Source organism: Sapajus apella, unplaced genomic scaffold, assembly GCF_009761245.1.
Source record: "Sapajus apella isolate SASKATOON/1434 unplaced genomic scaffold, GSC_monkey_1.0 scaffold56, whole genome shotgun sequence".
Lineage (NCBI taxonomy): Eukaryota > Metazoa > Chordata > Mammalia > Primates > Cebidae > Sapajus > Sapajus apella.
In genome coordinates this window covers 1,589,177-1,602,677 of record NW_022436996.1, presented here as the reverse complement: position 1 = coordinate 1,602,677, position 13,501 = coordinate 1,589,177, and the positions used below count along the sequence as shown (strand labels likewise).

General features: G+C 53.4%; 1 protein-coding gene across 2 annotated transcripts in view; it reads right to left on the bottom strand.

The window, feature by feature from the left end:
- PTPRN2 (protein tyrosine phosphatase receptor type N2) overlaps positions 1-13,501 on the bottom strand; it is an 831,505-nt gene that overhangs the window by 5,046 nt on the left and 812,958 nt on the right. For both annotated transcript variants that reach the window (XM_032244877.1, XM_032244876.1), the window contains one exon: positions 4,886-4,959. In XM_032244877.1, coding sequence (XP_032100768.1) covers positions 4,886-4,959 — 74 coding nt within the window. The remainder of the gene's footprint in view (positions 1-4,885; positions 4,960-13,501) is intronic.

The following is a 13,501-nucleotide window of genomic DNA, read 5'->3' as shown; positions in this document are numbered from 1 at the left end:
AGACAGAGATGGAGACAGACGGAGAGAAGTGGGGATGGATGGAGAGACAGAGATGGAGACAGACGGAGAGAAGTGGGGATAGATGGAGAGACAGAGATGGAGACAGACGGAGAGAAGTGGGGATGGACGGAGAGAGAGAGAGGGAGGTGGAGAGCTACGGAAATGATCAGTTTCAGCGGCACGGGAGGCCTTGGGAGAAGCGGGCTGCAGGCCTGGGGCTGACGTGTGGGCATGGACTGGGCTGTGTGATGGAGTCGTGTTGTCACTCCGGGGCTGTGCGGGGCGGGGGAGACAGAAGCATGTCTGGGCCAAGGCCCTGCTTCTGGGACCAAGGACCTACACGGGGCACATCTGAGGAAGAGGCTGAGGTTGGGCTTTAGGACAAGGGGCAGGTGCAGAAGAAAATGGGGAAGGAAGAAACTCGAATGCAGATGTGGAGACGGCAGGTAGGGGACAGTGACACATGGGCACCGAGTGGAGATGCACAGGGGCTCCCAACCAGTGAGGAGGGCGCTGGGGGGGCTCCCGTCCAGTGAGGAGGGCACTGGGGTCTTCCTGTCCAGTGAGGAGGGCACTGGGGGGCTCCTGTCCAGTGAGGAGGGCACTGGGGTCTTCCTGTCCAGTGAGGAGGGCACTGGGGGGCTTCCTGTCCAGTGAGGAGGGCGCGCGGGGTCTCCCGTCCAGGGAGGAGGGCACGGGGCTTCTTGGGTGTGGGACACACTCATCACTGGCTCTACTTCTGGAACTGATAAATGTGAAAGAGGACATACCATTGTGGGCAGGAATGAGTTAAGGTCCTTGGTTAAATGGGAAACTCATGAGGAGTGTGGAGGGAAGGAAGAGAAGAACCCATCGACAACAGATGCACAGACGGAGACAGGTGATTTCAGCCTTGTCCGGCACCCTCATGTCTTCCGAGGGTGTGTGCATTGGGGTGTGTGTGCAGCTGTGCTGGTGTGTGTGTGTGCATGCAGCTGTGTGTGGATGTGCACTGTGTGTGGGAATGTGTGCAGTGGTGCAGGTGTGCATGGGTGTGCACAGATGTGTGGGTGTGTGCAGTGGATGTGGCTGTGTGTGCACCATGTGCATGGGTGTGTATGTGGGGTGCGCATAGCTGTGCAGGTATGTGCGTGTGCAGTGTCCATGGCTATGTGTGGATGTGCACTGTGTGTGCAGTGGTGCAGCTGTGCATGGGTCTGTGCAGGTGTGTGGGTATGCGCAGTGTGCATGGCTGTGCGTGTAGGTGTGGGTGTGCAATGTGTGTGAAGGTGTGCATGGGTGTTTGCAGTGTGCATGGCTGTGTGGGTGCACTGCATGTGTGTGTGTGTTGTGTGTTGTGTGTGCCATGTGTGCACAGTGTGCATGTCTGCATGTGGGTGTGCACTGTATGTGTGGGTGTGTATGCAGGTGTGCATGGGTGTGTGCAGGTGTGTGTATGCACAGTGCATGTCTGCATGTGGGTATACACCATACGCATGGGTGTGGAGTGTGTGGGGGTGTGTAGGAGTGTGTGGGGATGTGGAGTGTGCAGGTGTGCATGGGTGTGTGCACAGTGTGTGCCTGCATGTGGGTGTATACTGCATGTGTGGGTCTGTAGGAATGTGTGTGGGTGTGGAGTGTGCAGGTGTGTGTGCACAGTGTGCGTGTCTGCATGGGGGTGTACACCATGTGTGGGTGTAGGTGTGGGTGTGTTGTGTGTGTGCATGGGTGTGTGCAGGTGTGTGTGCAGTCTGCATGTGGGTGTACACTGCATGTGTGCGTGTGTAGGAGTGTGTGGGGGTGTGTGCCATGTGTGCAGGTGTGTATGGGTGTGTGCAGGTGTGTGGCTGTGTGATTGTGCTGCCTCTCTGGCAGCTCGTGTGGAGTTGGATCCTGAGCTGCTGTTTAGCCTCTGGGTGCCCAGTCTTGACTTCTAAGATGATGGAGTTTGTGCTCAGAGACTAAGTTGCCAAATGCCCAGTGGGCACTGGTGAAATGTTTTCTATTTGACCCAAATTCCAGGAAGGAAACAGCTATCCTGAGGGTCTTTTTTACCACAATGATGATGTCGTGCTGTCAGGGCCTGTGGTCACCCTGGCCACCGACTCTGGGCGCTCACCATCATCGGCTTGTTCCTTCCTGGTCTTCAGCTCCAAACGAGGCGACGTGACTTCCTCCGTTCAGAGGAGTTGCAGACGGCCTCCTCTTGGCTTCGCAGAAGCAAGCATTCAGAACGGCTGGCACCATTTTGCCCAAATCATTTTTCTATCTTTTTGTGAAATTGAACTTCTGGAGGAAGCTTACTCTCAGGGTGTCGCTGGGCAGCACAGTCAGAGATAACGACAAGGTGGTGACTTTCGCGTGGTTCCCATTTCCCTTGCCTGGAAGTTTCAGGACTGATTTATGTGCACGCTCCAAGACAGCCCCAAATAGGCACTCTAAGGAAGAGGGGGAACTCCTGCAGATGCCCGGTCCAAGACGCAAGCAGCCAGGAGGCCGCTGGAGTGCAGAAAACGGGGCTTCAGGTCACAAAGTGATCTGGGCAACAGGGCCAGGGGGTGTACATGTCACCTTGCCATTTGTTTATTTATTTAAATTTAATCTTATTTGAAGTTCTGGGATACACGTGCAGGACGGGCAGTTTGTCACATAGGTCAATGTGGGCATGGTGGTTTGCCGCCCCTATTACCCATCCCTGAGGCATCAAGCACTGCGTGCACTAGCTATTTATCCTGATGCCCTTCCCTCCCCTTCCTCCTTACAGGCTCCCGTGTGTGTTGTTCCCCTCCCGGTGTCCATGTGTTCTCACTGTTCAGCTCTCACTTATAAGTGAGAACATGTGGTGCTTGGTTTTCTGTTCCTTCATTAGTTTGCTGAGGATAACAGCTTCCAGCCCCACCCATGTCCCTGCAAAGGACATGATCTCATTCCTTTTCATGGCTGCGTAGTACTCCATGGTATATATGTACCACATTTTCTTTATCCAGTCTTTCACTGATGGGCGTTTGGGTTGATTCCATGTCTTTGCTATCATCTTGCATTTAAAAATAGAATAGAATGGAGTACCTGGCATGCAATGATCTTGACTGTGGCTTCCTTTTTCTCTGATGAGTCCTGAAGTGCCTCAGTTCAGGAAGGGTCTTGGGACCACCCTTGCACCCCTCAGCCGTCTGTGCGCCAGGAGGGGCTTGTTTTGGAAAACAGGACACACACCACAGAGGCTTATAGGGTTTGCTCTTTGCAATTTTTTTTCATTTTTGGCAAGACGATATTTCCTTGCAGGGATTTTGCCCAGACCCAACCTAAAGCCAGTGCGTGTTCTGGGCAAACTCGCCCATCTGGAGGGAAGAGGGTGACTGAGAGGCAGGCAGAGGTGGGGGAGGAAATGGATTTGAATGTGAGGTTCCCTGGGGCTTGTCCCAGAGTGGCCTCAGTGTGGAGTCAGGATCACTCTTGCCTAAGGCGGCACTTGCCGTCCGTTCCCGGCTACGCGTGCCCCATTCTCCCGGTGTCCACGGCCTCCTCTGTCCAGTGACACAGGGCCGGCTGGAAGGTGGCATGTGCCTGCCTTGACAAGGCCACCCCTTTCACTACCAGGCAGCCATTCCAGGGGGACGGTCAGTGCAGCAAGACGGACCTTCCTTCCGTGGCATGAAACCTGGGAAGTCCTTGTCACTGGAGCAGCAGCTGTCCCGTGTCACCTCCTCACTGTACGTGCCGAGTGCTGTGGCGAACCCGCACAAAGAGAGACAGATGTGCACACGTCCCAGCTTCTCCCGTGAGACACTGAGTGACCGCATAGGGAAAAATCATCACCCAGCCGCGCAGAGACCTCCAGACGTGCGTCAGTGGGTGTGGACATGCTGTCCACTCACGAGGGACATCCTGCCCCCTGCCCTGACCATGGGGACGCGGCACACCCCAGCCAAGATGCATTCCACAAAGACAGGGCAAGGCTGCGGGCGCCCTAGAAGACCTCACGGCTCTGAAGCGTCCCGGTCACCAGAGGAGCCGTGATGCCCTCACGTGGTAGCTGTGCGCGTGTCCCGCTCCAGGGAAGCTCCCTGGTGAGGCGCGGGGGCATCGGTCCATGCCTATCGGTCAGTCGGTGGTTTGTAGATGCTGACTTCCTGGGCTTGGTCACTGTGCTGTGGTTATCTGAGGTGTTCACATCTGGGGAAACTGGGTGGAGGGTTGGTGGATTATTTCGGTGTGTGTGTGCGTGTGTGTGTGTGTGAGTGTATGTGTTTTTTTTTTTTTTTTTTGGCTCAGGAAGCTAAGGCAAGCGATTCACATGATCCCGGGAGGCTGAGGTTGCGGTGGGCCAAGATCGTGCCACTGCACTCCAGCCTGGGCGACAGAGCGAGACCCTGTCTCAAAAACAAACCAAAAACCTAAGAAAATATAGTGACCCAAGACTAATAAAGAACTTTCACAAAATCACCCGAGATTTTCGTGACAATCTCCCTGTGTCTGCAAACTGGCCTCTTCAGCCAGCGTGAGCGAATCGGTGCGGGAGGAAGCTGTGTCCTGGGGCACCCACATGGCGCAGGCCCCGGGGAGGCCGGGCAGTGCTCAGGAGCCCAGAACATCGTATCATCACCCTCTTTCTACAAAAATGCCGCCTTCCCCCCAACCCCCTAATCTAGGAACGGAAAGTGCCGGTGAATCGAGTTCCTGTGACGTGGGATGCGCTGCATCGGAGGGGCTGCGGGTATCACCGGTGGACCTCTGGGCCCCAGATGTGCCCCTGCCCACGCGGGACGGGCGCGGACGAGGCCGGCCAGAGCAGAGCAATCGGCGTGCAGCTCATGTTAACCAGGCCCCCCCCCGCACTCCTCCCAGGCACACGCCGCAGAGAGGTGCCTTCGGTGGGCCCGTGTCCCAGGGGAGGGACAGGCAGTACCTTCGTCTGGACCATGCCGGGTCTCTGGTCCCTCAAGTGCTCCAGGGTCGCGGCGATGTCAATCTCTTTAGCACCTGCAACAAACCACAAATTGGGCTGAGTTCAGAGCACGAGATAATCCACGCGCACCTGTCAATCTCCTGCCAGCCACGCTCCCCCAGGCTGAGAGGCCAGTTGAAAACGATTCCATTCATCCCTCAGCAGGCCTGGCAGCCGCTGCAGCTTCAGTGTTCACACAGAGGACCAAGGCAGGGGCGGCTTTCATTAGCATGAGCTCCAGAGAGCTGGGCTGAACAGCAGATACACGGCGCCCGCATAGATTCTCACCAACAGCGGGCCGTCGCCGTCGGAGACCGAGGCTCCACCGCTTTTCTTTCTGTGTGATGCTTTAGGGATGCAGTAAATCACAGGAATCACTTTGATTCTGATTGCATAGGATTTATTTTAATTTAAAGAAGTGAAAAATCAGATCAATTTACATTAATCGACTCAACCTTAATATTGACCTTTAACTATTGAATTCCTGGCTTTTTAAACTCGAGGGTTCCACGTTTTGGGCCCAGGTGAAGGCAGCTGCTCTCCCAGCTCGGCGGGTCACCGAAAGCTCCATCCTCCTGTAGACGGCACCTCTCTCACGGCAGGTGACGCCGGCCACACGCACGTCAGACGATTTCAGTTTAAAATTTTAAGCTTATAATTAATCCAACACATATTCTTGCCTTTCCATCTTGCTAGGTTCTTTATAGAAGGATGATGAGCAGACAGGGTCCCAGCCTCTCCAGCGTGTGGCAGTTGAGAGGGCAGAGAGGACACGGCCGCCAGGGTGAGAAACGCAAAGAGGTGCAGGGTGAGGAGAGGCGGCGGCCCGGAAGCGGGCCAGGGTCCCACGGGGAAACCCACGTGGGTGCCGGGCACTTCACCTCACCTCTACCGAACACGGTGAACCGAGGACTGTGAGGAAACAGACACGACCAGCGGCTTGTCCAAGCCACAGACGGAAGGAGGCTGCTCTCACTGGAACCCGGACTACCACCGGCAGGATGGTGCTGGCTGAGGATCTGAGGAGGCCCCGGGGGGCCGGCAGTCAGGTGGGCTCTGGGCCTTTCTCTCTGGCCACGACCTGGGCGCACACCACTTTCCTCACCCAGCGAGTCAGGAGAGCGGGTTTACAATTCCTGGGGCTCCTCAGTTTCCTCTCCCTGTGGGCTTCCCAGGGTGGCAACCAAGAAGCCATTGGGGGCTTGGGTTCCAGGAGGATCATCTCCGCAGAGTAGTGGGTGCCTGTGAAGCACCTCCAAGCCACAGGGTCTGCTTCAGAGCAGCAGGCAGACAGGAGGAAGGGCAGGGGTGGCGGGGAGCCCGGGGAGGACACGCCTTGGGGCCAAATGTCGTGTTTGCATGAAGGGAAAGCAAAGCAGGCCGCATGGAGAATCCGGCCGTCAGGACAGCCCTGCAGCCCTCCACCAGGGAGGCCAGGCACAAGAGGGCCGGGGGCCAGGCTCGTGGTGATGGGAGCCACTGTTGGGACTAAGCTGGCTGTCCCTCCAGCTCCCATCCCCTGGCCAAAGGACCCCATTCTCCAGGGCAGGGAACACCATGAGGGCCACTGCCTTTTAAGCCAGACCTCTGCAGCAGGAAAGGGGCCGCTGTTTTGGGGCAGCCTCTGTGAGCTGGGCCGCGGGGATGGGCTGACAGCTCACGCGGGCGGAAGGCCGGGTCTGGTGCATGGGTTCGCCGCACTCCTCCTCTTTGGGTGTCCAGAGGCTTCAGAAGTCGACAAGCCCACAGTAAACTCAATCTTTTTTTAAAGGAAATCCATACAATTAAAACAGCCTGACACAAACGGGTCAGTTTGTTAAATGGTAGCGAGGAAGGCAGGAAGCCGAAGGACCCCTCCCGCGGCCACGACGGCGGCGCCCGAGGAAGCCGCTTCCTCCCTTCGCCTCCCCACGGCCCCCAGCAGAATCACAGCAGAAACGATGCAGGGGAGGCCTCTCCGAGACAAGCTTGTCTTAGGAAAATCAAGTCCCTACATGCAGAGCGCGAGGTTAGTCTCAGCTCCACGGCACGAACGTTTGTGCTTCAGCCAAAAAAATCTCAGAAAAGCGCCGCATCGTCTGCTGCACCTGTGACTGTAACTTTGCTAGGAGCTGTGGCTTCTGGACACGCTGTCCCTAGAACTTTGCTGCAATTTAAATGTGAAAGCAGCCATGACTGTAGGTAGAAGGAGAAGCCAGCTCAATTCACAGCATCTTTCAAGCACCTCAAGTCGGCAAAGAGGCTCAGGCTAAATAAACACAGACCACAGAGGGGGCTCACCCCAAGGAAGGCCACTGGCTACCGGCACCCCACAGCCAGACGCACCCCATGACCACCACACACCCCACAGCCAGCACACACCCCACACCCATCACACACCCACCACACACCTCACACCCAGTACACACCCTACAGCCCCACAAACCACACACCACAGACCCCACAGCCATCACACACCACACATCACACCCCACACCCAGCACACACCCCACACCATACACCCACCACAGACCACACACACCACAGACCACACACCCCATACCACACACCCACATACACCCCACACCCCACATTCTGCTTGATTGGCTCTTTAGAAATCATCCAGAAGCAATGGCAAGATGTTTGCTGTTTAATTGCCACGTGTAAAAGCAAGAACATAACTAAATAGCTTCCTGATAAAAATGACAAGGTATTTCTACGTACAAGGAAACCTGCCCTCTCATTGAGAAGGGAGGTAACTTTGCGGAAGCTGTTGGCCGTGTTACTAACTGCTCGGAAGCTGGGAAAGGTACAGGCTCCATCAAACACGGGTCTCATAACTCCTCACACCCCCGACGCTGACCTCAGTGAGACGCTGGCCCTGACCGTGTGGGTGGGGACGGCCGAGGTGCAGAGCCAGGGAGCCCCACGTGCTGCAGCCTCACACCCACGTTTAGAGCATGCTGTCTGTCTTCAGAGGTGCGCTGCTGGGTTGGAAGCCGGGTTCTAATACACAAAATGTGTTACAGCCAGTCTTGTGTAATTAAAAACATAAGATGCCTATTGGCTTTTAAGAAACTTTTCCAACACAAAAAAAGGCCAGTTAAAGGCAGGAGTGCTGGAGTTGCTGTCAGATGCTGAGTGTGTTGGGTGACACAGGGAAGCTCGGGCTTCAGAGCTGAGGTGTGGGTTTCCGCTCTGCACGCCTATGCTGGGCGTGGCGGGGAAGCTGGACGGGCCACCTCACCTCTGAGGGGCTTTCCTCCTGTTTCCAGGGTTCGGGGGGGTGTCCAGTGAGACGAGGCATGATTACCTGGAATTCACAAAACACATTTGATGCTCAGGTGACTTCACAGATCTCCTGAGCAAACCCTTCTAGGAGAGAGTGACAGTCAATCCGTTATGTTCTCTGATGCCTTCCAGGCACGAGGACAGTGGCAGCTTCTATGGGGACCCCTCAGCTTCTGTCATAGGAGTCATGAACCTCAGGAGGAGCAGGTGTGGTAGAAATAGTCTGATTCGAGACAAGGAGCTCTCGGCCCTCCCGAGATGTCACATTAAGGGTTCATCTGAGTTAAAGCCTCTCTCCTTTAGGTGGCTTAGGGTACGGAACTTTCTTTAGTCCCTGAAACTTCTTTTTTAGAACGATTTTCAATGATGACGTCCTCTGAAGGGCTGTCTGTGTGATGACACTAGTGTGGGATCCTGGGAGACCGTACCGTCCCTCATTGAATTCTGGCTGAGCCATGAAGCTGTCAGGAGCTGCAGCAGGTGAGGCGAGGAAGGGGCTCTTCCTCCGTGTGCCGTGATCTCTGGAGACGGTCACTGCTGATGGCTGCCTCCCGGAGCCGCCGTGGGGTCCTCAGACGAAATGTGATGGGTCAAGGCTCTTATTTCACTACATCGTGGCTCCCTTTCAGTGAGGAAAAGTGAGAAAAAGGAGAAGCCTTGCCAGGTCATCCCCAGAGAACATGGGAGAACCGTGCTGAGACAGAAAACAACATGGGACATGCCCCGGAATCACACTGAGCCTGAAACCACCGCCGAACAGCGGAGGAAGCGGCGTTAATGCCGCAAAAGCGCACGGCACCAACATTAGGTCAGTAATGGTTTCTCACGTAAAATAATTGTCTGCTGTGGATGGCTCCTGCTTCGTGCATGCTAGAATTAAGAAGAACTCATTATGTGAAGTGTGGTGGAGACAGAAGCTCTAACAGAACTCATGCGTGAGATCTTTCGTGAGGGACAGACCCTGGCGGGTGGGCTCAGGCCGGGGGCTGGGTGCTGCCTGGTCTCGTGTCCTCCTGAGCACGGGTGCAGCCCGGCAGAGCAGGGGGCACCACGCCGGCATTGATAACCACCTGCTAGGTGGGCAGGGTGGGATAGGGTGGGTGTGTGTCCCTCTTCACTTGATGAAAGGCTTTGCTGAGTGTGAAAGGGTTCATTTAAAGCCTCCACTGCATGGAAAGCTCCCTCTAGTGCATTTAAAATAGAATTCTCTCTTGAAAAATCCAATTTTGCTGATAATGTGAAGGTGCAGCTAACTCATGTTAAATTCCAGGTGAACAGAAAGGCCCAGTGGGTGTGATGCTCAAATAAAAAAACCTGCAAACGGTCGAGGAGTCAGAGCACACGCAAAGGAAATCCAGATGGAAGGGAAGAAAGGAACTTTAACAACGGCTACTGGGGCCAGAGGGCGAGTCCACAGAGAAGTTCAGGCGTTGCCACCTAAGAAGCGACGTGACGATGAGATGCAGTGGACTCAGTGCCACCACCTTCTGCTGCGCGATCAGGTTTAATTTGAGTTGTCACGTTGGGAATGTACAGGGAGGTGACGCAGGCTGCCACCTTGGCCAGCACCCCGGGGCGGTGAGCGCTGGTTGGGCTGGGACACCCAGGAAGACCCACCTCTCTGGCGCTGTGGACTGGAGAGGGAGCCACAGACCCCAGGCTCTGCGTGCTCCACTGGCACCCGAGTGGCCCTGGGTACCACCCCGTGCCCAGCTCGGCAAACATGAATCGCTCTCACCATTGTTTTCTGACCCACTCAGGGCTCGTTGGGTTAAAAGTTTATACATTGGTTAAATACATTTTTAAGACAACAGAGGTTTTTTTTTGTTTTTAAGCTTTAGATAAAAAATGTTAGCCATTAAACAAAAGCCATTAAAAGAATATTTGTATTAAAGTATTAAAGCTATTTGTCACAATGAAAGAATCCACTTGAAGTTAAAGGAAACCGGGTGAATATGCCCCTGGTGTCTCATTACAAGGCTTGCCTCATTTCTCTTGGATTCTGGCTCTTGGCTGACCGAGCCGTGTGGCTCGGGTCGTGGCACTAGACCACGTCCTCCCAGGCAAACGAGAGTGAACGCGGACGGGTGGGGGTGTGCCGGGGGACCATTGTGCCGTCTCCTGACTGCCATTCTTCCGCGTGGCTTCCAGCAGCCTGCTCACGGCTAATAACCAGATGAGCACGGCAAGCTTTATTACAGTTTTACTCGGAGGCTTTGCAAACGCAGGGAGGCAATGTGTTCCTTTTTCCTTGAAGGTAATGACACCGTCTGCCAAGTGTTCACGAGAGAGGGGCTCTTACTTGCATGAGCTAATTTTCTGAACTCTACCCTCTGGAGGAACTGAAAAAAAGCCTGGTCCTAACTAAATGTATTCGAATAACGAATGAATGGGGTGATTTCCAATCCAGAAGGAGTGACGTGGAATAGTTCCTGTGCTCCAGGAATGCAGAGCTCCTCACTCATCCAGGCTGGGGTGCTTCTGCTTTGACTGGAGCTCACCCTGTGGAGGATGGGCTCTGAAGGGCACAGACACCCCATCTTTCTAGCTCTTCATTCAGCAGAGGCGGCCCCAGCACTGGACTGGGTGGCAGTGGTCACAGCTAGAGCCCCTCACATCTGGCAGAGCAAACCTTGGCTCAAGGTAACTGTGGTCAGGACACTCTGGGTGCCCTACATAGTTCAAGCCTTCCCCACACCTGGGTCTCAGGGATGCCTCTTGGAGCTGACTGCATGCTATATGCATACAGCCACACACACATGGGCACACAGGCATGCACGCACACACAACACTCACATCATGTATATGCACATGCTTGCACACACACATGCACACACATACACATGCATACATGCACACAATACTCACATCATGTATATGCACATGCATGCACACACACATGCATGCAGACACAACACACCATGTATATGCACATGTGCACACATACACGCATGCGCATGCATTCAGGCACACAACACACATGTATATGCACATGCATGAACACACATACACATGCATGCATGCACACACAACACTCACATCATGTATATGCACATGCACTCACACAGGCATGCATGCACACGACACTCACATCATGTATATGCACATGCACGCACACACACACACAGGCATGCATGCACACAACACTCACATCATGTTTATGCACATGAATGCACACACACATGCATGCACACACACATCATGTATATGCACATGCATGCACACGCACAATACATGTATATGCACATACATGCACACACATGCATGCACACACAACACACATCATGCATATGCACACACATGCACAAACACATGTATATGCACATGCATGCACATACACATGCATGCACACACAACACATCATGTATATGCACCTACATGCACACATACATACACCTGCATGTATGCACACACCACATATTCATAGGCACATGCACACACACATGCATGCACACAACACATCATGTATATGCATATGCGCACACACACATGCACACACAACACATGTATATGCACATGCACACACACGTATACATACATGCACACACAACACATCATGCATATGCACATGCATGCACACATGCATGTACGCACACATTCACATGCATATACACATGCACACACACAGATACACAGGCATGCATGCACCACACAACACTCACATCATGCATATGCACATGCACCCACAGAAATATACACATATCCACACGCCCACAGCACAACACACCCCAGTCACATATGCCATACATATGCACACACACAGATATACACACAGGCATGCGCACACACATATACACAGGCATGCACACAAATATACACATCCACACATCCACAACCCACAGTACACACACCACAGTTACATCATACATGCACGCACACAGATATACACAAGGCATGCACATGCCCACAGAATATGCACATTCCACTCACATGTCATACATGCGCACATGCACACAGATGCACACACACGTACACACACATATACACAGGCATGCACATGCCCAAACATGCACACCTCACGTCACATATGCACACACACATGCACACCCCACATCACACACACAACATGCATATCTCACCTCCACCTTGCACACACAGACCTGCACATGCCTACGGAACACACACAGCCCACATCACACACACACACATATCATACACAGGTGCACACACAAAGAACACTCACACACAGCCCACACTGCACACACACCCACATCATACATAGGCACACACATGAAACACATACAGAGGGACGCACACACCCACACAACACATCCCACATCACGCATGCACACACAACACCCACACCCCACACTGTCATACATTATATATGCGGGCACATGTACAGATAGGCATGCACATGATTATGCAATACCCCCCACATCATACACACACACATTCACACCTGCACATCCATAACACCTATAGTCAGGGTCACACACATACATCATACACACAGGTGCACACACAAACACAGCTCACACACACAAACATTCCACACCCCACATCACACACACACACATTCACACCTGCACATCCACAACACCTACATTCAGAGTCACACACATATATCATACACAGGTGCACACCACAGAACACTCACAGCTCACACTGCTCACACACACACATTCCACACCCCACATCACACACACACACGCGCGCGCACGCACACACACACACACACACACACACACACTGTCCTGGGCATTCAGTGTGGAGCAGTTTTTACCTCACCCCTTTCCTGGATGATCCTAACTGAAGACCGATGAAAATATAAGCAGGGTTTTTTTTGGACCTTCCAGATAAATGATATTCTCTGGTTGCAACATTTCGCTGAGGTCAAAGGAGGCAAATCTGCAGCATGTTCACTTGAAAATCAAGTAGATCAGAACCATAACGAACTAGCTATTTCTTAGGGTTTTTTCCTTTGAACAAATTCTAAATCCTTCTTTTGGAGAAACTGGATGCCTCCAGATTCTTATAAAAATACAAGTTAAACAAAACATAGCAGTGTATAAATGAGGACTGTCATTTTAGTCACCATTCCCTCATAGTCCAGGAAGACAGGGAATTGCGCAGAATATCCTGATAGAAAAAAGTTTCTACCAACCGCTGGACCACCCCCAAATACTGCTTAGGTGCTGACAGCATGGACACAGAGACCCCAGACCCCCAGACCCCTGTGCAGATGTGCACAGCTTCATGATTCAAGGGGGACTGTTAAAAGGGAAAGGCGGCTAGGACGGCCCCACAGTTCTGGTCCCTGTCTGTGTGTGAACGCGTGCACATTGGCGCGATCTGTGTGTGAAC